General features: G+C 41.9%; 1 protein-coding gene across 1 annotated transcript in view; it reads left to right on the top strand.

The window, feature by feature from the left end:
* The first annotated feature begins 2,381 nt into the window (after nt 1-2,381).
* KCNIP4 (potassium voltage-gated channel interacting protein 4) overlaps nt 2,382-27,334 on the top strand; it is a 1,326,525-nt gene continuing 1,301,572 nt past the window's right edge. Inside the window, exon 1 of the mRNA NM_001076935.2 lies at nt 2,382-2,512. Coding sequence (NP_001070403.1) covers nt 2,452-2,512 — 61 coding nt within the window. The 5' untranslated portion in view covers nt 2,382-2,451. The remainder of the gene's footprint in view (nt 2,513-27,334) is intronic.

Here is a 27,334-nt window from a genome sequence, read left to right as displayed (position 1 = left end):
CCTACGAAGCTCTTCTCTATAACTGTTGGGACATCTGAAGTACCATTAAGATGGTATAAGCCAGGCAGAGCACCCTCGCCCTTTAGTCCCAAATATCAGAAATGACAGTAGGGGTAGCACCAAAAAGATGACTTTTTTCCCCTAAGGGTCCACATAAAGAGAAAGAATTCTGCATAAAGAAGAAATTAATTCCATGGTATCCAAGATCCCAAATAAATATTTTGGAAACAATTTATTGCAGAGTTCCTCGGCACAGTGTCTTCTTTCCCTGGTTTTGTTGCCTTCTTACAGATTCTAGGGAGAAACACCTGGTAGGATCAAAACAGACACTCAGTGGGTAAAACTTGAGAAGTGGGTTGGCCCAACAAAATACCTGTGTATTTTGCAGATGAAAGAGGAGTTGTATTAATATATTACTTCCTACACTGTGAGAGAAGGTTGAGCAGATTTGTCATGGAAATGACAGTGATGCTTTTTAAAAACTTTATCACAATAAAATGATGATAATGATATTAGTAACTATCAGGATAGTGATAGTAGTGAAAGTCTTACTGAACTTTTGCTCTGTGCCAGGAACCTTTCTAACCATTTCATAGATAACCCTTCATTTAATCTTTCTAACAGTTAATTGAGAGAGACAGACACCTTTATATTCTGCATTATAGAGATGAGAAAGTGAGGTTATTAGCCCTTGAAAGCATACATTGTAAAACGTTGGAACTGTGATTCTGATCCAGGCTCTAGACCAAAATCAACACAGCTGTAGAAGTTAGCTGATAGAAAATGATGGAATTTAGAGCTGGACAGGTGTTAGTGATCATCTATGGAGTAAAAGTTATGAGAGTGGTTTCTGGAAAGAGTTGCTGCAGAATTAGAGATTCCTGTGTGCCAGGCACTGCCATAAGTCCTTTATTACATCTTGCAACTCCTTTTAATCCGCACAACAGGCCAATAAAATATCTCATTGTTACAGCTGATGTAAATAATTTGATACATGTGATGTAAATAATTTGATACCAGGCCAGGTATCAAAGTTAGTAAGTAGCAGCCTTGAACCCAGGTAATGATGATGTCAGTATCACTCCCCTTGCTCATGAACTGAAAGGAAAATCAGAGGCATCACAAGAGATCAAGGGAGTCACTTATGGGATGAGGGTGTGAAAAATATAAAGTGTCATTTGAAACATTCTTGGAGTAAGGGGCTAGATTTCAGCTGGTGAAAGTCTCCAAGGGTGGGATGAGGTTTGCAGCACAGGAAGTGCTGGTAGTTTTGCAGAACACTAAGAAATGACTTTCATCCAAATCATAGTCCATTAAGAACGGGAAGGAATTTTATTTTGGTTAGCCCAGGGAACTGGTCAGCTTGACCTTCCTTCTCAAAAGATGCTTCATGCACTTGACTCTTGGGGACACAGATATCAGCATTTTAATTTTGATTTTCTCAAGTAGTAACCATGGCTACAAGTGGTTTATTGATTAGTCTTTCTCTTCCTGAACATCCCCTGCCTTGGTTTGCTTAAGAGGGCATATGACACCGGGTGATGAACGCCCACGGGGGCGCTGAGCTACCTCCCTGGAGAGCTGCCAGGGAGCCCTCAGATGAAACCTTCCCTGTGAATGCTCGTCTGAAAAACCCCTCCGCAATCCCCTCCAATCTCTCTCTCCAAAGTGGCATTCTCATCTCGGCCTTGCCCGCCCGCGCACCTGGGCGTGAAGGGCCCGCCTTTCCCAACACCTAGCCAAGTCTCATGACTGGTTCGAACTTCAATCGTGGAGTTTCCCGTCTAGGAGTTCCAGGACTCTCTGGCGCTCTGCCCGGTTTTGGAGAAGGCATCTCCTTGCTCTACCCTTCTGGTGTCCTTCGAACTCAGCCTAACTTTGGGCAGCAACCTCAAGTTTAGCCTTCGGAGTCTGAGCCCCTGGGGATTCGGCAGACGGTTCTGTGCGAAGGCGTAGGGCCCTGCAGCCCCTCCGCAGAGCCGGTGTTGCGCGCGGCAAGAAGGGCTCTTGGAGGCACCGGGCAACTCTCGGAATCGCCTCCGGTCTCCTTAAGGTCTGGATGCTCTGTGGTCAGAGCCCCCAGGCCAGCACCACCCCAATCCAGTGACTTCGCAGCAGGTGGCAGAGGCGGCGAAGGGAGGGGGCGCCTGGCTCTCGGGCTAGCGGTTAGCGGCTCCGGTTTCCAGCCTGTCGCCCCCGGCACCCGCGCTACCCGCGCGCCCCCGCTGCCCAGCACCGCGCCGCGCCCCCGGCGCCCCCCGCCGGCCTCCGCCCGCACCTGCATCCGCTCCGCGCGCCTTGCCCGCCGCCGCCGCCGCCGACTCTCTCGCTCCCAGCGCGGCGGACGCCCCCGGGCCGAGCAGCGAGTGCGCTCCGGTGCCAGACCCATCGCCAGACGCCTCTGGGCCGGTTGACTCCCGTGTCCCGCTCCTGCGCCCTACGTCCCCAAAGATGAACGTGAGGAGGGTGGAAAGCATCTCGGCTCAGCTGGAGGAGGCGAGCTCCACAGGCGGTAGGATGCAATAAGCGTTGGAGCGGGCTCCCGCTTCCACTCTGCTTCCCTCACGAGCTGAGACGGGGACCCCTTCCTGGGCTGGGGACGCTTGTTGCCTTTGCTGCATGTGAGATAGTCAGCTGGGCGGGACTGGGAAGGGGAGGTGGCAGCGGCGGGAATGGGGGTGCGGAGGAGAGGGGGTGCATGCAAGGTACAGGTCGGGAAAGAAGAGGTGTTTGAAGTGTGTGTGAAACTCGCCAGTGTCAGGGTCCCCTGCGATCCTGTGCCTACTTTTGCCTTCTCTGAAAATTTCCCATGTTGTTTACGCATTTGCCAAATGACTTCAGACCTCACACTTCCTTCTCCTAACACCTGGGGATAGATGATCTGAAATAGTATTGATCTTCTCCCTCCACGGTGCATTTATGCTCCCAAACATTTCTTCATTAAAACTCTATTTTCGTCCCCTGGTAATACACAGGCGGAATGTTTCCCAGGTCAGATTCTTCAGCAGGACCGTATGTCTTATTTTATTGTCAGCTTCAGTTTAGTGTGTTCAGAGAAAATGGTCCTCAGTGACACTTGGAGATAATTTATACACAGTATAGCCTTGGAAAGGTACTTGGCACTCTGTGCAAGGAGCTTGGCTTTCAGAGTATCATGCATTCTGCGAAAGCAGGGACAGGTATCCATAGCAGAATATGGGACCATAGCTTCCTTACCCCTCACCACACCCCAGTAAAGCCCCCTGGGTAGAATTGGTTTGTTTTTAGGTGGCTTTACATGTGTACAAATTTTAGAGGAGTCGTAAATCGAATGAAGGTTATTGTGGGGAACCTGAGAGTAATCGAGAGTGGACCTTTCCCAGATTATATCAAATGAGGGGGTCACACGTGGCCACAGCATGGTTTGGATTTGCAGGATGAAAAAGTTGTACTTCAGGGCTATAAAGTTGCAAGGAAAGAGGCATGCCCACATTTTAGGTGTTTATACCCAGGGAAATGGAGTCACTTCAACTAGAGTCCATTGCCCTAATTTATAGACATTGAGATACGGATATGTTCCTTTTCTTCCTTTCCGTCCAGTAGTTCAAGTTATTATAACTGGGAGGACCCTAGTCTTTTTTGAATGTAAAGTCTTAGAGAAAATACTCTTGGTAGGCTGGAAAAAACCTATCACCTTTAGAGCCCCCAATATGACTTATAATGATGTATAGTTCACATTTCCCTCGTGACAATAGCTGCCACTCATTGCAAACTAAGTATATCTAGGATATATCTTAGGGCCAATGCTCATAATCTTGAAGAGATTGAATTTTTCAGAATGAGAGTTGTAACTGTAGAGGGCTGCATAGTTGATTTCATAGGGTCTCTGTCTTTGCAGTTCCTTCGACTCAATAGGGTAGGGAGCCTTTCGGGAACTTACTCATGCACAAGGCAATTGTAGATTCTCAGAAATAGAGATGGTTGTAGGAACAGAAGTCTGGGGAACTGGGTGGCTTGCATTGTTCAGCTCGTCAGCAATAGCAGCTTTTTGGCTGAGCCTAGTCTTTAATTGGCCAGATGGGGATTGAATCAGCTCGCCTCATCTGTTCACAGTGCCATAGGTGGCCATAATCTCTACTTGTTGGATAAAATGAGAAAGATGAAATCACATCTGAGGAGTATGATGTATTAAAAAAGAAAAGACTTTCAGTACCATCTCTAGAATCAGCGTGTGTTCATTGTTCATTTGGAGAATAGAAAGCTCCTGATTTATATCTTTCTCAGGTGAGACCAAAAAGGAAGCATTTTCTGGCTTGAATTGATCTGACATCTGTTTCTGGAATTGTATTCACATGTTTTTAGAGTTAATTGTTTAGAAGAAGAAAAACTTTTAAAGTTAATTGTTAACTTTAGAAGAAAAAAAATGAAGCACCCTTTTTTGTTGTTGTTTTTAGTGTTTCAAGTTTAAATTGGAGAATAGTCCCCAGATATGTAGTTGTTTCGTAGGGTCTCTGTCTTTGCAGCAAAGGTCTTTGTATTTTCAGCAAACTTCCATACTTTGATTTGGGCTCAAGTGTTGAGTCTTGACTAATCCTGGGACAAGAAAAGACTGTCATCTTTAAAGGTTTCCAGTCTAATTTCAGTTCTTTTTAATGGCTTCTTGACCAGAGATGTATTAATGTCTTTTGTTACCTGGTTATTAACTGGAGTGTTTTAGTGTTCACTTATGCAACAAATCGCCAGCCACAGGCATTAGTTTCTGTATACAAAAATCCCCTGGTCAGTAATATGTTAGAACAATAGCTCCTGACCTCTTATTTCCTTTAAAATAAGTGGGATATTTGCATCTTCTAACATGACCATGGTGATCTTCTTTTGAATATATGTCTCTTGGATGAAGGTTTATAAAATGATGTAATCAGGATTAAAATGAAATTTAACTGGAGGATCAGACAGACAGAAATGGATTAGGGTTAGAGGGAAATCAGGAATTGGAGAAGCGTGTGTGTGTGTTTTGTGTCTGTATTTTATGACTGGACTCTAGAGCCAGAAAAATAGTTTATTGAGAAACATAGACTACATTAAAGTGAAAGTAGAGAGGAAAATGCAGGAAAGATGGAAGCAAGGTTGAGTGAGTTGCTAAAACTTTATGATACAATTACTTAACTCACTTCTTACTCCTTTTAACGAGTGATGTATTTACTATGCTAACTGATTAACACCATTTCTAAGTCATGGTAGTTGATAATACTGTGGAAAATGGGAAATGGATGCTTGTCAATGGTCACATATAAGTGGAGAAGGTTTGTTAGGAATCATAGAGCTCACTTCTATTCTCCCTCTCATCAGTTTCTACATTATACCAAAAGCTTGCCCAGAACAAATTTTTCATGTCATTTGCTTCCCTGGTACAAAATCAAACATAATCCTACTACTGGTGGAGAGGCAGAGGGTGATGATTATTCAACAGTGTATTTGAAAGAGAATCAGAAGTAAGGTCAGAGGAAAAAACCCACAACATTATTCACTGGTGTCCTTAATTTCTTCCATCTAACACAGAGATGGCAACTGTTACGTGACGTAATCTACAACTCAACATGGGGAGGGAAATGGGTGTTTCCATAGTTAGAGGAGGTCATGGAGAGGATGTGGCCCAAACTGGGCAATCAGAGGCCCATCACCTGCCTCCCCTGTCCTTGGGATGTATGTTCTGCCCATTATTTGCACAGCACAAGCCATTTTCAAGGACACAGCCTTGAGAGAGTAACTTAAGGACACCTGGGTGGTATTCGTGACTGTGAAAGTGTTAGTCGTTCAGTCGTGTCTGACTTTGTGACCCCATGGACTGTAGCCTGCCAGGCTCTTCTGTCCATGGAATTCTATAGTATTCATTACTAAACCTCATTAAACCCTCTATATAAACCTTTAAGAATCTGGAGTGCAGGTGTGGAGATCTACTCATCTTGCTTCACTCAAGACAAGCCTTGTTATTTCAGGTCCTTTGTTTATTAAACCTGCCACTGACCAGTCAGGAGCGGTCCTCCTCTTTCTTTGGTCTCTCCCTACCCTCTGTGTGTGGGACTCAGTTTCACATTTCACCTGGGAAGTTCTCAAGTTTGGCAACCAACAATAGTACAGTGAAAAATGCTCTTCGTTTTTGTATTGTTAGATGGATGTTATCATGGCCTCAGCTTAAGTTGGGAGTTTATTAAAGATAAACCCAAATTAGTAATTCCACAAGGGTAGTAGTGAAAAGTCTGTTCTCAATCCTGAAAAAGCTTTTCATGGCACAAGGCATTATTCTGTCTTCTTTGTGTTGTTGAATGTAAGAAGGTTCTAAGCAAATCACATGGTGAAATGGTAAAATTCAACAACCCTCTTCTGCTTGCTCCACTTTTTTTTTTTGGCCAATGCTTATGCAAAGTTTCATCAAATAAGGCTATAGATAGTTTGGAAATTAATGATTCATGCAGTATAAAACATGTATGCAAAATTTCCATGGAATCATAGACTGGATAGTAGTTGACTCTTTTGATATATTTCTGGGATTGAAGTGCATGGTCCTTCTTAGTCTTTTTTTCATCCTTTTATTTGTTTTTCTTGTCTTCACTGGTGTTCTAGAAGATGTGGATAATAATGCTTTTCAATATTTCATTGCAGAGTGTGCTTGCTTAATAGCCTCCTTTCTTAGGGACTTTCAAGCAGATTAAAGTGTGTGTGTGAGAGAGAGGTGAAGGGACAGAGGGAAAATGAGTTTTTAATTCGTTCAGTGGCCTTTACTGAAACAGGGCACTCAAAGCTGATGCACTGGGACAACCCAGAGGGATGGAATGGGGAGGGAGGTGGGAAGGGGTTTTGGGATGGGGGACGCATGTATACCCGTGACTGATTCATGTCAATGTATAGCAGAAACCACCACAATATTGTAATTAGCCTCCAATTAAAATAATTAAAAATATTTTAAAGTTATATAACTTGATCTGTCACTATAGGTTTATTCACTACTGGGCATTAAATCACCTACTTCTTTTTCAAAACTGTTCATTTGGTTAAAGGTCCTAGTGTTCTTTTCTCCATTCACATTTTTCTGAACTCACTGCCATGCTTTATGCTATTTATCTACACTCCTTGGAAGACTGTGAACCCTGGGAGCAGAGCTGTTGTGTTGTGCCTACTACCTTGTTGGCAGCATCTGGCATCAAGCCTAGCATACAGTATTTGCTCAATAACATTTATTGAATGAATGAATTCCCCTTGTATTTTGTGACATTGCATTATTCTGTCTCTTCCTACTTCTCTCAGATCTCATTTTCTGATCTTTATTTCTTCCTTTGTCCATTCTGTACAACTTTGCACAGAGTTCTGTCTTCATTCTCTTATTTCTCTCTAATCAAACTGTGGCTTTGACACATTTTATCTGGATGCAGACGACTTGTTAGTCTGTAGCTCTGGCTCAGTCCCTTTCCACATTACCAGATGGACATTTGCGTGCCCTATTGGTCAGACCCATCAACAAGTTTTACCAGCACCTTGAAGTCAGTATGTCAGAAAAGACATATACTTTCTTCTAAGAACAATTTATCATCCAAGTTTTCATGATGGTGACATCATTTTTTGAGGCACACAGTTAAAAAGTAAAGCAAAAGTGATTCTTTCTCTATGGTCCTTTCCACTTTATTTCCTCTCTTTCTATGTGGAATCAGTCACCAAGCCTTATTGATTCTCTTCTAGCTTTTATGTCCATCTCCTCCTCCAGCTCCCATTGCATTGCTTAACGTTATATTCTTATTTCTCAGACCATCATAGTTGTCTTCTATTTGCACTACGTGCTACTCCTCACACACAACCAAATACCTTTATTAAAACCTGATTTGAGTCAGATCATTCTCTTATGCAAAACCTTGCCATTACTTTTAGCACTAAAAATACCATCTTCTTAGCTTGATAGTCAAGGCTTCCACAGTGTGGTGACAGTCCTCTATCTCAACATTTCTTTCATGACTCTTTTAAGGCTACACTTTGACCTGCTAAACTGAATTGTTCCCGAGTCCCCACACGTCTCATATTCTACCTACTGCTTAGGATGAGCTTTATACCCCGCATGACCCACTTGAACACTGTTGAGTGTTCAACATTGAATCCATCCTCTGAGACACTCATCTTGAATGCAGTGTCTTTCTCAGTGCAGCCTTACTGATTTCCCCCGGCCCCTCCCCAAAGAATTATGCTTTAAATTTTCATCAATCATTCTCCTTTGACTTACATCTGACAAAGCAGAAGAAGCTATATATATTTCTTTGGTGTGCAGTCTTAAGTTATAACACCTTGATGCTGAGTACTGTACATGAATTGCTAATTTTCATACCCCTGCTAATGACTGGCACAGCGCTTCACAAAATAGTAGGTGCTTCAAACATTGTTATGGAATTTAAACCGCACTGCTCAGTGGTAGACCTACCAGAGACCCAAAATTACAGTTCATGTTTGATTGCTTGTTAAGGCATCTACTGGAAGTAACACTGTTTTTTTTTGGTTCTGTCTTTTCTGTTTCATGGGCCAGGTCTATGAATAATGTGACAGCAAGATACTGCTCCTCTAAACTGCTCATGTGTGCATGTTCTTGTATCTGTAATGTGTGGCTATGAGAGTTTACATCATTTTTGAAGAAAAGCTTAATAAGTAACCAGTGTTTTCTGTGTATTTAGAGCAATAGGCAGTGTCATCTTTGGATACTGTCGCTATGACCCTCTGTCATTCTTAATACCTTCCAGACCTGTCACCCCCAGGGGATTGGTGGTTCAGGGGCCCCTCAGGGAGTGATGATCACCTCTCTTGGTTCTCTTTCCAATAAAAGAGTGGAAAGATGAGCTAAGGACTCCTGAATCATGAGTGTGATTATCAGTACTGGTCTGAGTTAGTGTTACAGAGAATAGCCCTTCATAACATTTCCCAACCCAGATCCTGAATGGCTACACCGACCCTTCCCCAACCCTGTCTACCATTATTATCTTCATCAGATGATAAACCCCTTTATTATATCAGTGACTGTGGAAAGGAATGGAAAAATTATTAAAAAAAACCATATCTTTCAACATTTACATATCCATTTCCTTAGGTGTGTTTTCTTTAGTATCAGACTTCACAGAATCATGTGTTGAAAGGGAATTGAAAGGGCATGGAAACCATGGCAGGGCTGAGATGAGATGAAGTTCAACTCTTTAACTCTCACCACTTGGGCTGTCTGCCTTCTCGCCCAGTTTCTTCACTATAGACTGTTCTGTACACATACATAATGTCCTTAGTATTAGAAAGCCTGAAAAAAGAAAGGCTCAGTGTTTAAACATGTAAGTTTCCCATTCACTCTGACACTCTAATGAATTATTTGAATATGGATATAAATGTAAAATTTGCCATATTGAGCACTTGGCCTTCATGCCAACATATTAAAGGCTAATTTTCTTCCCAAATGAACAGAGCCTGTGTGGTCTAATGGTTCTCCCATTCGAAATAGGTTGTCCCTGTAGATGTATTATTGATGTTTTAGAAACGTCTCTCTCCTACATCTTCTACCCCAATTATTTAAATTTAGGTAAAAATAACTATTCAGCCCATTTTACAATAACAGTGCATAACGTCTTGGTTACCTGAGATCCGGATTGACTTAGTTATGGAAGTGTCCCCCCCTACATACCCAGTAGCATCTGCTCATGAATAGTGAATAAAAGTCTTGAGGGAATTTGAACTGGCAATTTTTTTTTATAAGTCTTTACTTTAAAAAGGTTTTGGAGAAGAAATAGACTTCATCTCCACATGTCAACGCTTCTTAATATTTGAAGAATCTTTTGAGTGAAGCAGTTTATTTAAGAAATGACATTATCTGCTCACAAATAGGAATCAAAATCAGATTTGACTGATGGAGTAAGTGCTGCAAGCTCATGACTATGCATGCTCCCCCACCCATGTCTTCACTATAATAGTACCTACACACTGTGTTGCAGATAGTAAGGTGTTCCCAATAGTGTCCCCAAATATGATTTTTTTTTTGACCAGGGAAGACATGACTTCCAAAAGTCTTTATGAGCTTCATAATAAACTTGATTGAAAATAGCACATGTAACTATTAAACTGATCTGCATTTCAGCATGGATATCCTGCCAGGGGCTTTCTTTTGGATTGTAACTTTTTATACTTCAATTTTTCATTAGAATAGCACAAAAAACTACTTACAAAAAAATTGGTTTAGCTCTTACCTTTTAACCATGTTTTGTATGTTGTAAGTGCTCCAGTGATGTTAAATGAATAAAAGCATCTTATGTTGTGGTTAAAGCCTAAAGGTGGAGATGCCCTCTTATACTCCAATCCATCCCATCACTGTGGAAACAGATCCTCTGGTTTTCTTGTTGTGTTTGCAAGGAGTTTGGAAAAACCCAAATAATATAGAAATAAGCAACAGACATTTCTAAAATAACCCCATCAAATCCAGTCCCCAAAACAAGTTTAATTTAGAGAAATCTTATTTAATTCAGAGAAGTGGGGGGTATACAAAATAGCCTCTGACTATAACGTTTCTGTTCCTCGTTCTTCACCTATATGATGGTGGTAATTATATTACTTGTAGGTTATAGGGATGGATTCTGTAATGAAGAAATGAGGTTAACCAGTAAAAATATATATTTACCAAGAAACTACATAGTGCTGGCATGAATGAGAAGTGGAGTCTGCCTTTAGAAACCTTACCATTTATTCAAGAGATATTTGCTGAGTATGCACCAAGTATTTAGAGCTGAGTAGGGGAGAAATAAATAACTAAACACGTGTATTTTAAAATATTTATTGCCATAATAGAGGTAAAGATGAAGTGAGATGGATTCTGAAAGCAAGATTACTTCCAGTGGATATAAGTGCCATTCCTTTCCAAGTGGATGCAGTGAAGGCGAACAGTGATATTGAACTTGATCTTTCTCTCTTTGGGATCTTACAAAATAAAGCTGTCAAAGAATTGAGCTCAAAATTCTATATTTTTTCCATTGCCTGACTTTGCCCACTGTGTTCTCTTCTGTAACATGGGTTTATGTGGCCTCCAGTTAAATACATGGTGACACTATCTAAGCTATTTTAAAGATTTTAAAACCTATGATGCTGGGAGTCTGTTAGGAAGTGCACCTTTTTAAAATAAGGCAAACATCATTTTGAAGCCTGGAGAATACAAAATGAGTGATAACTTCTGTTTAAAGGTAGTCAGAAAGGAATCGAAAATGCCTAGCTTTCTATTTGCCAGTTTAAATAATATTCTGGTACTGAAGGAGATCAGCTCTGGGGTTTCTTTGGAAGGAATGATGCTAAAGCTGAAACTCCAGTACTTTGGCCACCTCATGTGAAGAGTTGACTCATTGGAAAAGACTCTGATGCTGGGAGGGATTGGGGGCAGGAGGAGAAGGGACGACAGAGGATGAGATGGCTGGATGGCATCACCAACTCGATGGACGTGAGTCTCAGTGAACTCTGGGAGTTGGTGATGGACAGGGAAGCCTGCCATGCTGCGATTCATGGGGTCGCAAAGAGTTGGACATGACTGAGCAACTGAACTGAAAGGTAAAGGCATTACAAATTAGTAAGATTTAAAAAAATTAAGTAGAATAGCATTCTAATTTTTAAATATCACTTTATAGTGATATTTATCATTTATCATAGGTGATATAGTAATAAATGTATAATATAGTGATAAATATCATTTATCATAAGAATGTTATTATATGTGATTTAATATTGCAAACACTTGTGAACATCAAGTTCTACCAAGTCTTTCTTGAATCTTTTCCAAGAATTCTTCCAATACTCTTTTGTATCATTTATTTCCCCCAACTCCCTTTAATTTGAGGCCTCCTACTGAGCTGCATGGTATTGCTGCAATCTGTTCCCTGTTTGCTTTCTTCCCATGGTCTGGTTTCATCATAATTTTCTGTCGAAGTTGTGATTTCTGAGAGTTGGTGCTGGCTCTGAAACACAGGTGCATTACATTAATTTGAAAGTTGTGGGGAGAGAAATCTTGGGAGACAAGAATAAAACAATATTGAAAGTTCAGAACCAGACATTGGGAAATGTGGAAAAAGGAAGGTGGCAACTGCAAAATATAGCAGTATGTAGGGATGTAGAGGGAGAGAATTCTCCTGCCATGGATTTACAGAGTAGGCCTCATTTTCGATGGAGGTGTTATAAGGTAGTTTTAAAAAAGGCAGCACATCCTAAACCACAAATCTCAAAGGTGGTAAATACTAACCCTTCTGACATGATTGAAGTACCAGCTTTGCAGTTAATCTATATAAACCCTTCTAGTTCAATTAAAGTTGTAGATGTGGATTCAGAATGAAAATTAGTGTCCACAAAACCTAAGACTTTAAGATTGTTGTTCACCTCTCAGGATAAATACAATGTGGAATCTACAAACACTACACTAGGAAGATTGAACTGTAGAAATAATTTGTTAGGAACATTGCAATTTAAAGCACAGTTACATTTATCTCAGACCCTTGGTTGTGAGATTGTGGCTTTTCATAAATATCATTAGAATTGAATTTCAGATCTCAAGCAGTGACAGTTATAACTCTTTTAAATGCAATCTGTATTCTGGTTGTTTTCAAAATAGTTTTGAGTCTGTTATTCAACAGTCATGCATTTGAAACATAATGATCAATTACCTACTATAGGAGAGACACTGCAAGTCAATATTTCAGAAAATAAAAAGGCAGGCTAGTTGTTTAGGAATTAAGCTTTTAAATCATATCTTCCTTCTCTACCCCAGAATTCTACTTGATCTCAATTCTGTATGGATTAGGTAGAATATGTTGGCTTATCTCATTTTCAAAGACACATGCTAAATGCTTTTCTAGGACCCTGGGGGTATGTCCTTGATGGAGGATATCAGAAGCTGCAGTCCTTGTCTTCTGTGAAATATAAGCTGAAGGAACATGGGGTAGACCTTCCGTAATCACACAGTTTGTTCCTAAGTGATATTGGTTTCACAGAGTCACTTAAAATATAAAACAAGTTGTATGTGGAAAAAGACAGCATTAAACTGTAGACTAGATAATATTGATATTCCATATATCAGTGAGGGATTCTCCAAATGTGAGCCAATTAATTCTTTTGTAAAACATATTAAGCATCTACTATTTGTCAAATATTGTTCTAAGTACTAGAATACAGAGATGAAATATATCCCATGGGAGACCCTGAATCTAGTTAAAGAGATAGACATGGGCGATAGTAGTTGGTGTGTGCAAAATCTTAGGATAGCACCAAGCACAGAATGCTTTGGAAAGGCATACGTGAGTTACCTCGTGCAGGCTGGATAGAATCACAGCAGGCTCCCTCGACTGGATGGGACTGGCAGATGAGAATGAGTCTTCTAGATAAATACAACAGGTGGGAAAATGTATAGTTAGGCAGGGAACGTTGTGGTTCTAAGGCTTAATCTGAGAGAATGTGGTGGTATAATCAGGCAATGGTGAGAAGTCCTGAGTGCAGTGAAGGTGAGGGTAGAGGGGAACAGGGAAATAGGGAGCTGGAGAAGTAGTCTGCTTCAGGATGTGAAGGCAGCAGGGACCTACTGGTCAGTTTCGGTCAAGGGCAGAACATGACCACATTTGCATACGGGAAGACAACCACAGTGATGGGGCAAATGGACAGAAAGGGAATGAAACAGTAGTAGAGTAGACCTGCAGAGGTACAATTGCAGTGAGACACACTGGGATCATAGAAATGCATCGGTGATGTGGTGGAAGGTAGCAGGTACACATGATGTAGAGGATGAGGCCAACAGGATTTGATGATGGGTTGTAATTTGGCCACCTCATGCGAAGAGTTGACTCACTGGAAAAGACTCTGATGCTGGGAGGGATCGGGGGCAGGAGGAGAAGGGGATGACAGAGGATGGGATGGCTGGATGGCATCACCGACTCGATGCACATGAGTTTGGGTGAACTCTGGGAGTTGGTGATGGACAGGGAGGCCTGGCGTGCTACAGTTCATGGGGTCACAAAGAGACATGACTGAGCGACTGAACTGAACTGTAATTGGTGTTGGGGGAGAAAGAGGAGCCTGGCTCAACTCCTAGATTTTTGGTTTTTGTAACTGGTGGATGGTGTATATTTACCAAGATGAAAAGTACAGAAGGAGGTTTAGTTGAAATACAATGAGATCAATTTGGGACTATAACCTTTAAGGTCTTTGAGGATGTCAAAATGTAGAAGTCTAGTAGTTATTGGTACATAAGAGTGAGATTGGATTCTCTAGACAGTGGACTGGACTGTGTTAGTCACCAGTCGTGTCCAGCTCTTTTTGACCCCACAGACTATAGCCCACCAGGCTTCTCTGTCTGTGGAATTCTCCAGGCAAGAATACTGGAGTGGATTGCCATTCCCTTCTCCAGAGGAACTTCCCAACCCAGGATGGAACCCTGGTCTCCTGCCTTGCAGGCAGATTCTTTACCTTTTGAGCTACAGGGAAGTCTCCAGACAGTGGGGAGCTAGTTAAATTTAGGAGTGACAGAATAAAGAACATTAATTTTGCATAGATGTTTAGGCGGCATTGTTGACAAGGATGTCATTAGGAGATTGTTACCTTAGTCTAAGCCAGAGAAAACAAATATTTGCACAATGGTAAAGGCAGTGGGGATGAGAGGGTGGGATGATTGGGAAAGAGAAAGATGGGGAGACTGGTGATGGGTGCCTCATGGTGCCATGATGGAGAAACAGGGAACACAGGAAGTCAACAGGTTTTGGAGGATGGTAACATGGAGGGAAGAAAACATGCTCACTTTTAGAAATACTGATTTTGATGTGCTAGGAAAGGATCTGGGTCAAACTGTCCCAAAGGCAGTCGGAAATGCGGAGTTCAAGTTTAATTTATATCAGAGATGCACAAATTTATTAAGCATTGTGATGGGTATTGAGAATAGAGTGTAGAGTAATGCAAGAAACTGGCCATCAGACTAAGCTGGAGAGTCAAACTTGAGAATCAGTTGCAAAGAGATAAAGATAATTGAAGACATGAAATTGAGTAGGGGACAGAGTTTAGGATTAGATCTATGAAGAATAAAGGTGTGAAGTGGATATAAAACTGGGGAACCATGTTATAGTTGAGAAAAAATTAGAGAGGAGAATGTTATGGAGGTCAGTGTCCTGCCCATAGATGGCCCATGGCTGCCAACTAATGGGAGTGAAAGAGTTTCAAAAAGCCAAAGCCTGTTAAGAGTGAATTGCTACAGAACATTCATGGTGGATGAAAAAGATTGTATAAGGATAAGACTTGGGGTCAGGCCTAGGTTTCAAATACTGTGACTGCTACCTTAGGAAGTCATGTGGCCACTCTGTAGCTTAGCTTCTTTGTCTGTGCCTGGAACATTCTTGCCCCATATACTCCATTGTTTTGCTTCCTCCCCTTTTCATGTTCTCATTAAAATATTACTTCTCTGATGACATCATCTAACATAACAATTTGCCTGTGTCTCCCTATTCCCTGATCCTACTTTACTTTCTGTCATAGCTTTTATCCTATATTCTCTCAAAGATAAAACTATATATACTATACTACTATAATGTTATTTATGTATACTATAATAATACTTGTATATACTATATTTTTTGTATATTTGTTTAGTTTTTACTATTTTCCTTATTAAAAAACACTCAAATGTACATAGAATGGTAAATCAATAAAGAGAATCCATTTTGACAGGTTGTATGGAGGATGAAGTGAACCAATATATATAGTAGATGCTCAGCACAGTGCCTGACAGATACTTAGGATCTGATAAATATGATTTATCATATCATTTCTATGATATTTTGGCCTGATTAAAAGTCCTTTGATCTTTAGGATAGGCAGTCTGGAGAGTGGTGAGATTGGGATCTGGGAGACAGGGGCAGTTATGGAGGAAGGAGGTTGTGAGGAAGGGGCACTTAGTCCCTGCAAGGGGTCAGTCTTGACCTCTAAGGCTGAAGGGATGAGGAGGCCATCCTGGGGGATCTGCTGGGTAGGACCCAGTGGAGAAGTTGGGCTTTGAATGACCATGGAGGTTTAAAGAGATTTCAAGGAACCATTTTGTGGGTTGCATGGTGGACTTCATGGGGTTCGAACTCCAGCAATTTGGCTGGAGTAGATCATGGTCTGAGAAGTGCTGAGGCTGAGACATGAGATTGAGGAAAATCTCATGGGGCGGATTTTATCCAGTGGTCAAGGAGTCAAGATTTCTGAGAAAGGCATACTAAAAGCAAGACCTTAGAAGACTTGTCTTGTCCTGCTGTAAAGGAAGGCGGAAGGATGGAAGGGTTCAGGTGGAAAGGACGGCTGCGGGACATTGCTGTTGTCCAGGCTTCTGGAAGGACTGCCCAGTTGTGGGGGACGTTGGAGGGGAAGAAAAGGAATTGGTGGATTTGGGGGACTTCATGGGTGGTCTTTGTGATGGACTGAATGCGGGCCTTGGGTGATCAAGGAGCAGCAGGGTCAAGGATGTGCACATAAGCAGGCTCCATACTCAACTTAGGGGTCTGAGTGAAGACCTTTGCTTGTGGTGATGTGAAGCTATTATCCAGAAGAGAGGAAGGAAGTTGTGTGTGTGTGTGTGTGTGTGTGGCCAAAAGCACTAAGTCCAACATTATACTGGAGGTGCTGGAGGTATACTTTGCTAAGGGGAACACTTGGGAGTGTTGAATATCCTTTTTGTTGATAAATGAATTGAGGCTCAAGAGGGTTAAGTAGTTCACCCATAGTCACATGGCTAGGGATGGGGAAGAACAGGGCTGTTGACTGAGGCAGTCTTAATTGAGGCATTCTGGCTGCATGGGATAGGCAAGGCCAGGGACATATGAGGAGTGGCGCTCTGGGCTGACCTGACATTGTTCTGGGAGGGTGGCCTCAGCTCAGCAGATACAGTGCTTACTGTCCGGGTTGGTGGTACGTGGAGCTAAAGGACAAGTGACCTGACAAAGTTCCCTGTGGATTTCTAGATCATACCCAAGGTAAAGATCCAAAGCCAATGCCCAGTTCAAATGATGCTACATGGGAAAAGCCTGGATACCCAGTCTTGTGTGTTGGGCAAAGACCCATTCATGCCTAAAGAGTTTAAATGAAAATAGCTGGCAGGGTCTCCCTGAGCCTGAGTTGAAGGACTAATGGAAGTGACTGATGTGGGGCAGCTAGTGTCAGTGAAGGGTCTGGGGCAGGCTGGGCATCGGAAGTTAACACAGGCAAACTTTGGAAGGATGTTAGAATCCCATGCAAAGGTATGATTTTGATTCAGAGAGCATTCTGCTTACATATCTGCCATCACTCCACTCCCTTCCCTCCCTGGACTGCTAGATCCTGCAACCACATCTCCCACCCTCCCTTATGGACACTGGACACAGGCAGTCTTGCTGAGACTAACCATTTGACAATATATATCATGACTGCAAGCTGTGAACTTCATCCTCCACTCTGTCAGAAGAAGTCATGAATCCCTTTAATACTGTTCCTTAATGAATACAGTTTTAATTAATTGTTTCTTATCTACCAAGCCAGAGTAAAGAGACTGTGCACACTCCCAGGACCCACAGGGGCATTCAAATATGTGTTGACCAGTAGATAATGGAGTATATTTAAATGTACTGACAAAAAAAGTCAGATATTGTTTTAACTATTAGGTGAGCCTCATAGTTCTGCCAACATGAAATGCAATAAGCAAGTTCTTCAGGAGTTCAAAGGAATTTTTTCTGTCCCTCTCTCCCTGAGTCTCAGAACACATAACACTCAATTTCACTCCATTCAACACATTTATTTAGTGTGTTATAAATCAAACATTGTGCTGGGTGCTTGGGAGATACAGATACCTTCTCTGGCTTCACAGATGGCCAGCATGGAAGAGAGACTTTCAGCAATGCATTAGCATCCTGCTGAGAGTTTCAGAACAATGAGCAAAGGATGCTATAGGAACATATGGGGAAAAACTGAATATGTTTTAGGGCTCAGAAAATAACTCCTAAAGAAAGTGTACATTAAGTTGACACCTGAGTGATACTTAAAGACAAGTATGGAGAACATACTTAAAGAACTAAAAATGTCTGAGAGAGAGAGAGACTAATGATAAATACTGAAGAGGCAGATAGGCCTGGATGGTTGAGTTTTATTAAGGATTGAACTTTATCTTAAGAGGAATGAGAAATGATCCGAGGTTTTAAGCAGGGGAGCAAAATAACCACATCACGTCTTCTGGCCTTGGTCCCTACACTCAGCAAAACGTGTAAGGCAGTTATCCCAGTAACCAGCAGACTGTTGATTATGCCTTTCTGGCATCTGAAATTATTTTCTGTCTTGTTTTTATTTGTTTTACTTTTTACCTTTTCCCTTCTGCCTTGCTTACCCTCTGAAATCTGATTTTGATCTGTGATTTAAAACTCTTTGCTAGCCATTTAGTGTCTAGGTCAGCAGTCTCCAAAGTGTTTTGATCTTATACCCTTATCTGTGAAAAAATTTTGAGTATATACTTTCTTTTTTATAGATTTCCTTATATATTATACACATATACTTCAAGAAACATGCATACTAATTATTAGTAAAGCTGAACTTCTTTCTTTTCTTGGATAATAATAAACATGCTGGAGAGAGTAATGTCATATCCAAAAGGTTTTGATCCTAGTAGTCTCTTGTGAAGGCATTTCTATTTGTTCTTGACTAGTACAAAGAGTGACTTCACTTTCACTCTTCACTTTCATGCATTGGAGGAGGAAATGGCAACCCACTCCAGTGTTCTTGCCTGGAGAATCCCAGGGACGGGAAGCCTGGTGGGCTGCCGTCTATGGGGTCGCACAGTCGGACACGACTGAAGTGACTTAGCAGCAGCAGCAGTATAAAGAGAAAAGTCTAATATACTTGACTTTATAGGCTTGGACAAAACAGTGGCAAAAAACTAAAAAAAAAAAAAGTGTGCCATTTTATCAGTAGTTAACTTCCTCATATATTTATGTGTTCACTTTTACAGATATCAAGTGTCACAGAGGTAGTTCTACCTTGCATCGCTGTGATTAACTGTTCACCCTTCCTCTCAGTGCTTCAAGCCAGTTGCGGTCATTTTCCATCCCAGCTGAGCACTTTACTATACTGTTCAGACTATGTTTTGTCCTCCTTTGTTTCTGGCATACTCTTTCTGCATTTTTAATTCTACACTGTTTCATGCATGATGGATGTTACAATTCTGAAGACTTAGTCTCTCTACAAATATCCAAGGATTACATGAGATACACATGTAATAAACACATATAAAAAATAATAAAAATACAGTATAGGTTACCAGCACTACCATATGGGCATTTCCTGACTTAACCACCAAGAGCTCATCTGTTGTTGTTTCTCTTCTATGAACTCATGCAGGGTGGGTCTGATGCCTGCTGATTTGTGAGGAACCTGAGTCAACATTGTCTACCCAACTCCAACATGTAATTGCAAACCCTCTAGAGGAAAGATTCCTTTCCTTCATGGGAAGAGATAGTTTCCAGCAAGAGAAGGTGGAGCTGTAAATTTTAAAGATTCTATAGGATGGGTGCATGTGTGAACCTACTGCTGATGGGCTTAAAGTGGAAGATGAGATTTAGTTGGAGAGGATGAGCTATGATGACATGAAAAAGCCACCAAGGTCATATGTAACACTGATTTTGTGAAAGCCTTATTAATGATTGAAGCAGACATCTTCAAACCATGCCTCAGATTTATTGACTGCAATTCGGTCTTATGAAATTTAGACCCCAAGAGTGTAGGGATGGGCTATTTTGTTCACTAGATATTCCATGAGTTTGAAAAGGGTCTGCCCATGGTAGGCTCTGAAATATTTGTTGAATGGATCAGCTGCCATGAAAACCAGTGGAAGAGAGAGAAAGGGATTCCAGTGTAGTTATAACAGCCTGTGCCAAGGCCCAGATTTGTACGAAAACTCAAGCCACGTCTGGGGAATGATTAGAAGGTCCAGGTGGCCTGAATATTGGCAGTGTGGGAAGACGTACCCCAGAGTGAAGCTGGAAGAATGGATGGTGGTGGATTGTTTCAAGCCCTTGCATTTATGCTTGGGGAGTTTAAAGGAAAATCTGCAGGCAGTGGGAGGTATTTAAGAATGTTGAGCAAGGGAATGACATTTATTTGTGTTTAAAAAATGATAGTGGTAATTACAGGGAATTCAAGGGGGCTGTTGGAAAAGTGGGGCAGAGTGTGTGGAGTGAGAGATCTAAATTAAAGTAGCGTGACAGGTGGGGATGAGGTGGTAGGTTCAAGAGGCGCATTGCAACTGTAACCAATATGTCACTAAACATTGGAATGAGGACAAGAAAAGTAGGAGTCAAGAAGTCCACATTCTTAGCTTTAACCTTCAGTGACAGTTCTTGAGGATGTGGTAGCTTTGAGACTTAGAGGGTGGAGGTACAGGTGGAGAACATAGGAAAAACCCATCCGACAATTGAAGGTAGATGTATAGGTCTCAGAAGGGTCTAGAAATACACATGTAGAAGCCAGCAGATTGCAGGTAAAGTCACGAGAACAGAGAAAATCACTGTTTTTCTGAGAGAGAGAACTGAGCTCAGCTTGGCATCCTAGGAGACAACCTAGAATTAAGTGACTGTACCGGGGAGGAGGCACCCACACTTGAGGCGGTGATGAACCATGAAGGGAGGCAGAAGCAGTGACCGCCAAGGGAAGGAAACTTTTCCAGTTCCTGGTCAATTACTTTAAGTGCTTTGCATGGTTAAGTAAAATGAGAGCGGAAAGAATCTGGCAGTTAGGAGGTGGAAGCAATTTACGTGGGGTAGAAGCCAGATTGCAGTGGGTTTGGGTGTGAGCGAGGAAACAAAGGAAGAACGAGTGTAGGCAACTCTTCTAAGAAGTTCAGTTGTGAAGGAAAGGGGGAAGATGGAGCAGTTGCTTGAGGGAGTAACTGCTCACAGATTCATTTGGTTAAACAGGAGAAATTCGGGCATGTGTATAGGCATTGACCTGGCAGTGGAAAGCAGTGTCCTGAAAACACCAGAGAGACTCATTCTTCTGTTATATCCCATTGTGCCTTGTATGTGCCGCATAGAGCACCTTCTGTGCTGCTATGCAGTTGCCTGTTTACGTTTGAATTACCTGGAGTGCTGCAGTCCATGCGGTTGCAAAGAGTTGGATATGACTGAGCGACTGAACTGATAGGCGTACAGAGAAGTATAGAGACTAATAAGCCCCTGAGGATTTCCTACCCTAAACTGATAGTTAATAATTTTACAAAATTATTTGCTTCCAGCCTTCTTTACAGAAAAGCAATAAAATGTTAACAATAATGTTGACAACCGTTTTGTTACCTTCCATGCTCTCTTTCCTGTCCCCTCCTTCCTACAGTTACAGCCATGACTGAATTTTGTTTACATCCTTCCAATTTACTTCAACATCCTTTCATCTGCATGTTTAAGTGTGCATGAACCATGTGTCATGTTTCAGGGGAGCCTTAGTCCTTTCAGGTCACTGTAATAAAAGACCACAGGCTGGGTAGTTTACAAACAGCATTTGTTGCTCACGGTTCTGGAGACTGCAAGTCTGAGATCAGAGTGCCAGAATGGTCTTGTGAGGGCACTCTGCTGGGCACTCATCTGTATCCTTACATGGCAGAAGTGGGCGGCTGCTGCTGCTAAGTCATTTCAGTTGTTTCCGACTCTGTGTGACCCCATAGACGTCAGCCCACCAGGTTCCCCCGTCCCTGGGATTCTCCAGGCAAGAACGCTGGAGTGGGTTGCCATTTCCTTTTTTTTTTTTTTTTTTAATTTTATTTTATTTTTAAACTTTACAATATTGTATTAGTTTTGCCAAATATCGAAATGAATCCGCCACAGGTATACCCGCGTTCCCCATCCTGAACCCTCCTCCCTCCTCCCTTCCCTACCCTACCCTCCCTCTGGGTCGTCCCAGTGCACCAGCCCCAAGCATCCAGTACCGTGCATCGAACCTGGACTGGCGACTCATTTCATACATGATATTATACATGTTTCAATGCTATTCTCCCAAATCTCCCCACCCTCTCCCTCTCCCACAGAGTCCATAAGACTGACCTATACATCGGTGTCTCTCTTGCTGTCTCGTACACAGGGTTATTGTTACCATCTTTCTAAATTCCATATATATGCGTTAGTATACTGTATTGGTGTTTTTCTTTCTGGCTTGCTTCACTCTGTATAATAGGTTCTAGTTTCATCCATCTCATTAGAACTGATTCAAATGTATTCTTTTTAATGGCTGAGTAATACTCCATTGTGTATATGTACCACAGCTTTCTTATCCATTCATCTGCTGATGGGCATCTAGGTTGCTTCCATGTCCTGGCTATTATAAACAGTGCTGCGATGAACATTGGGGTACACGTGTCTCTTTCCCTTCTGGTTTCCTCAGTGTGTATGCCCAGCAGTGGGACATTTCCTTCTCCAATGCACGAAAGTGAAAAGTGAAAGTGAAGGCGCTCAGTCGTGTCTGCCTCTTAGCAACCCCATGGACTGCAGCCTACCAGGTTCCTCCGTCCATGGGATTTTCCAGGCAAGAGTACTGGAGTGGGGTGCCATTGCCTTCTCCGAGAAGTGGGCTAGGAAACTCTTATGGGAAGAGTCTCTCATAAGACCACTAATCCTACTTATGAGGGTGCCATCCTCACGACCTAGTCACCTCTGCCAGACCCCACCTACTAATACTATCGCATTAGTTAGTATTAGTTGCCCAGTTGTGTCCAATTCTTTGTGACACTATGGACTGTAGCCCACCAGGCTTCCCTGTCCATGGAATTTTCCAGGCAAGAATACTGGAGTGGGTAGCCATTCCCTTCTCCAGGGAAATCTTCCCAACCCAGGAATCGAACCCAGGTCTCCTGCATTGCAGGCAGATTCTTTATACCATCTGAGCCACCAGGAAAGCCCACCATCACATTAGGTTTTCAACATATGGATTTGAGGTCGGAAGGGACACAGACATTCAACTGCAGAAATGTGCATGCTTTTAAATTAATACAAATGGCGTATTTTTTCAGTTATTTTGTCTTGGAGATCTAGCTGCATTGATGGGTGTAGTTCGTTCTTCCTGAGTGGTGTTATTTGTGGAATATTTTATTGCTATATTGGTCTCCTGTGTTTCTGTGTCTGAGTTGTTCTGGGCCAGGGATGGTATGTTGTCATACTTGGACCCCCAGTGCCAAAATATCTCTTGTCTAAATGAGTCAGACAGTGGAGAGGTGGGGCTTGGTAAGGAGTGTGGGATGGTGAGCCTCTTTTCTGAGACAGCAGGCAAGAATTTAGGTTTGGGGAGGACTTCCTCCTCCACAGGTTACTCTATTCTCTGAAACAGAGGGATTGACATTTTCTTAGGGAGGGGATAAGGGTTTGAGCAGCATGGTAATAGATTTGTAATCTTTAGTTATATTGGGAAGAAAAGTGAAAAAAGTGAAAGCGTTAGTCACTCAGTTGTGTCCGACTGTGACCCCATGCAGCCCACCTGGCTCTTCTGTCCATGGGATTCTCCAGGCAAGAATACTAGAGTGGGTTGCCATGCCCTCCTCCAGGGGATCTTCCCAACCCAGAGATTGGACCCAGGTTTCCCACATTGCAGGCAGATTCTTTACTGTCTGAGCCACCAGGGAAGCCCCTAACTGGGAAGAAGATAATCCCAAATAGTTACTATTTTTCCAAAGAGCCACATACTTCCTACTCACTCCATTTTGCATTTATAAATGACCAGAACTAAGGACTGATGCTGAAGCTGAAACTCCAGTACTTTGGCCACCTCATGTGAAGAGTTGACTCATTGGAAAAGACTCTAATGCTGGGAGGGATTGGGGGCAGGAGGAGAAGGGGATGACAGAGGATGAGATGGTTGGATGGCACCACCGACCCGATGGACATGAGTTTGGGTGAACGCCGGGAGATGGTGATGGACAGGGAGGCCTGGCGTGCTGCGATTCATGGGGTCGCAAAGAGTCGGACACAACTGAGCGACTGAACTGAACTGAGAACTAAGGAAAAACAACTAACTTTGGAAATGTTACTTTGTCATACATTCTTCTTTGCTAATTTACGTATTTCTTAACTATTGGGTGGAATTTTTGGCTTGTTTTTCAGCTCAGGAGAATTTGGTGATTTAACTCAGTGTAAAGGATTCTGGAAAACATTTATCTCATTGTCACTTGCACTCTTATTAAAGATATTTTGATGCTGAATATGGTGAATTGAGCTATTTTCTGCCATTTAATGTATGTTGTATGTTACTAGTCTACTGTGGCTTCTATACAAGACTACTGTTAAATTTCACAGTCTGTGCATGAGACTTGTGAAGATGCGCAACCATCCCGGAGGGCTCCAAAGGATGTTCCAAGAAATTAGGTCTTGCTAGGACAGTCTGACTGTGTAATTAATTACTGATCCAAACCAGAGGTTTATTCACAAGATCTAAGGGGAAAAGAATACTTCAATATGATTCAACTAATATATACAGGATGTCTGCCATGGACTAGGCATCCTTCCAGGTGCTGAGTGGGTGAGTAGAAGAAGGATCCAAAAGTGAAGATCATATTCTTCCTATGTTCATTAAACTTGCAGCCTCTATAGGTGGACTGATTGGAAAGGGCTTCATGTTTGTTTTGCTCCAATAAGTGTTTGGCCTTGTTTCAGCATGTATATGTCTAATTGCATTAGATCTTTATATCCATATTTTATGAGTAAGTAGAATTACCTCCATTCTACAGATATGGGGACCAAGGGTCAGAAAGGTTAAGCAGTGTGCTCTAGGTCACACAGCAAGTGTCAGAGCATGTGGATGACAGATTTAAGTCCATCTGCATCCAACTCCAGTGCCTTTGTTCTTTCTACTCTTCATAGCATCTCCCAAATTTATATAGAAGACTAATATATCTGCTGTATTAGAAACAAATTGATGTGACTGAAATCTTAAACATGAAAACTGTTTGAAAGTAATTGGATAATGTGTAGCTCATTCTCTAGTTACAGTTGTATTCTCTTGAAATATTATTGGGGTACCCTGGCCCTAGGATGGGTATGATGTTACTGAGTCCAGCCTTGTGGTTCAGGTCTTCCTGAGCTCCCACTTTTGCTGTCTACCTAACTCCTAGGCCTCCTCCTCTCCTCTGCTTTGGTAGTTCCATTCAGTCTTTGCTCTTTGAGAGTGGCTGGGGAGCTTTAGGAGGTTAGGTGGAATAAGCCCCTAGTAAATATGTTGCTTTTGTGTGGTAGGCAGTGCAACGGAGCCCCAGAGACATCCGTGTTTTAATCCATGGAACCTGTGACTGTTACTTTACAAAGTGATGGAGATGTTCAGATGCAATTAAATTAAGGACTTTGATAGGGGGAGATTATCCAGGATAATCTAGTGAATCCAGTCTAATACATGAGTCCTAAGAGGTAATGTGCCTTTCCTGATTCTAGTCAGAGAGGCTTGTCACCAAGGAAGAAGGGTCAGAGAGATGCATACTCATTGCTTTGAAGATGGAAGAAGGGGGCCACTGGCCAAGAAATGTGGGTGGCCTCTCGCAGCTGGAAAGGCAAATGGGTTCTTCCCTAGGGGCTCTAGAAAGGAATCTAGCCTTCCCAACTCTTTGATTTTTGTTCAGTGTTGTATGTCTGATCCACCAAACTGTCAGATAATACTTATGTTTTGTTTTGTACCCTGAGTCAGTAGTAATTTGTTACAGCAGTAAAACAGAACAAATATACTTGATCATCTGGTTATCTGAGTATCTCATGAATGTTCTACAATAATATAAGTAACATACTTGAAGGATGTGGACTTCCCTGGTAGCTCAGATGATAAAGAATCTGTCTGCAATGTGGGAGACCCGGGTTTCATCCCTGGGTTGGGAAGATCCCCTGGAGAATGGAGTGGCAACGCACTCCAGTATTCTTGCCTGGAGAAGTCCATGGACAGGAGAGCCTGTCGGGCTATAGTCCATGGGGTCACAGAGTCGGACATGACTGAGATGCTAACACACACACACACACTCTCTCTCTCTCTCTCTCTCTCTCTCTTAAAGAAGGAGCCTTCCTAAGGATGTATGTTTTCATAGTGCTTCTCAGCACAGACTCAGAAGCCATCACTATACCTGGTAGACTAAAGAGCACAGTGTTGACAATAATAGACAGGTGTGGTACCTCAAGTTCTAGGAACACAGATTGTTTGATTTATTCTTCCTGAGTCTTACTTTCCTTGTTGTTAAAGTGAGGATTATTAAGAAGTTTAGAACTGGTAACTGTAAAGTGCTTATTCTGGTGCCTGGAACATGTTGATTATTTAACAATTGGTCACAAAGATGATGATTCCTGAAGTGTTGGATTTCCCTCAGTTATTTGAGGGAAAACCACCTGGTGTATTATCATAAACTGGTATAATTTGTCTCTTGTGAAAGATAAACCCTCTTCTTTGAAGAAAGAGGTAAATTCATAGTATAATAATAGGAGGCATTCTTGTCTGGTTGTCACAATCAAGCCTTTGAGTGATATTGCTTTTATTTGAATCCTGGTTCCACTTATTACTTTATAAATTTGTTCTAATTTGTTAAGTGGATTAATGATATGAGCCTTCTAGAAGTATTGTATATGTTAGAATTATATGTGTACTTAGCACTCAGTCGTGTCTGACTCTTTGCAACCCCATGGGTTGTAGCCCATCAGGCTCCTCTGTCCATGGGGATTCTCTAGGCAAGAACACCGGAGTGGGTTGCCATGCCTTCTTCCAAGAGGTCTTCCAACCCAGGGATCAAGACCAGGTATCCTGCATTGCAGGCAGATTCTTTACCATCTGAGCCACCAGGAAAGCCCTAGAATTATATGAGATAATGCATATAAAGCTTTTAGCCATAGCAGTTACCCAATAAGTGTTGTGTATATTTAGCTTGAGGAACTCTATTTATTCAAAAAACAATAATTTTAAATAAACCTTTTCCAACTTACAAAATCTTTGGTTGACAACATATCATTTTGCTCTTCAATATATCCTAGAGGTAAGTGGTGATAATATCTTTTTAAACATTAGATAATTGAGTATTAGTGAGCTAAAGTGATTCGTCCAAGGTTGCAGCAAGCAAAGGTGGGCTTTAACCAAGTCTTCTGTCTCCAGTGCTTCTATTGTCATTTATCAGTTCAGCAGATTTCTTGAGCGTGAACTGTGTGCCATGACCCAGGACAATCTGCTGTGATTCCATAATCCTAAGACAGACACAATCTTTCTTATCATGGGACCTTTAAATATAGCAGAACTCTAGATATTAAAAGACATGATTTTCATGAGTATTGCCAATACTGAAGTCAGGTTCATGATTGTCATT

This window comes from Bos taurus, chromosome 6 (genome assembly GCF_002263795.3).
Source record: "Bos taurus isolate L1 Dominette 01449 registration number 42190680 breed Hereford chromosome 6, ARS-UCD2.0, whole genome shotgun sequence".
In the NCBI taxonomy this organism is placed as follows: Eukaryota; Metazoa; Chordata; class Mammalia; order Artiodactyla; family Bovidae; genus Bos; species Bos taurus.
Note: the sequence above shows the minus strand (reverse complement) of the source record. Positions and strands in the feature narration are given on the sequence as shown.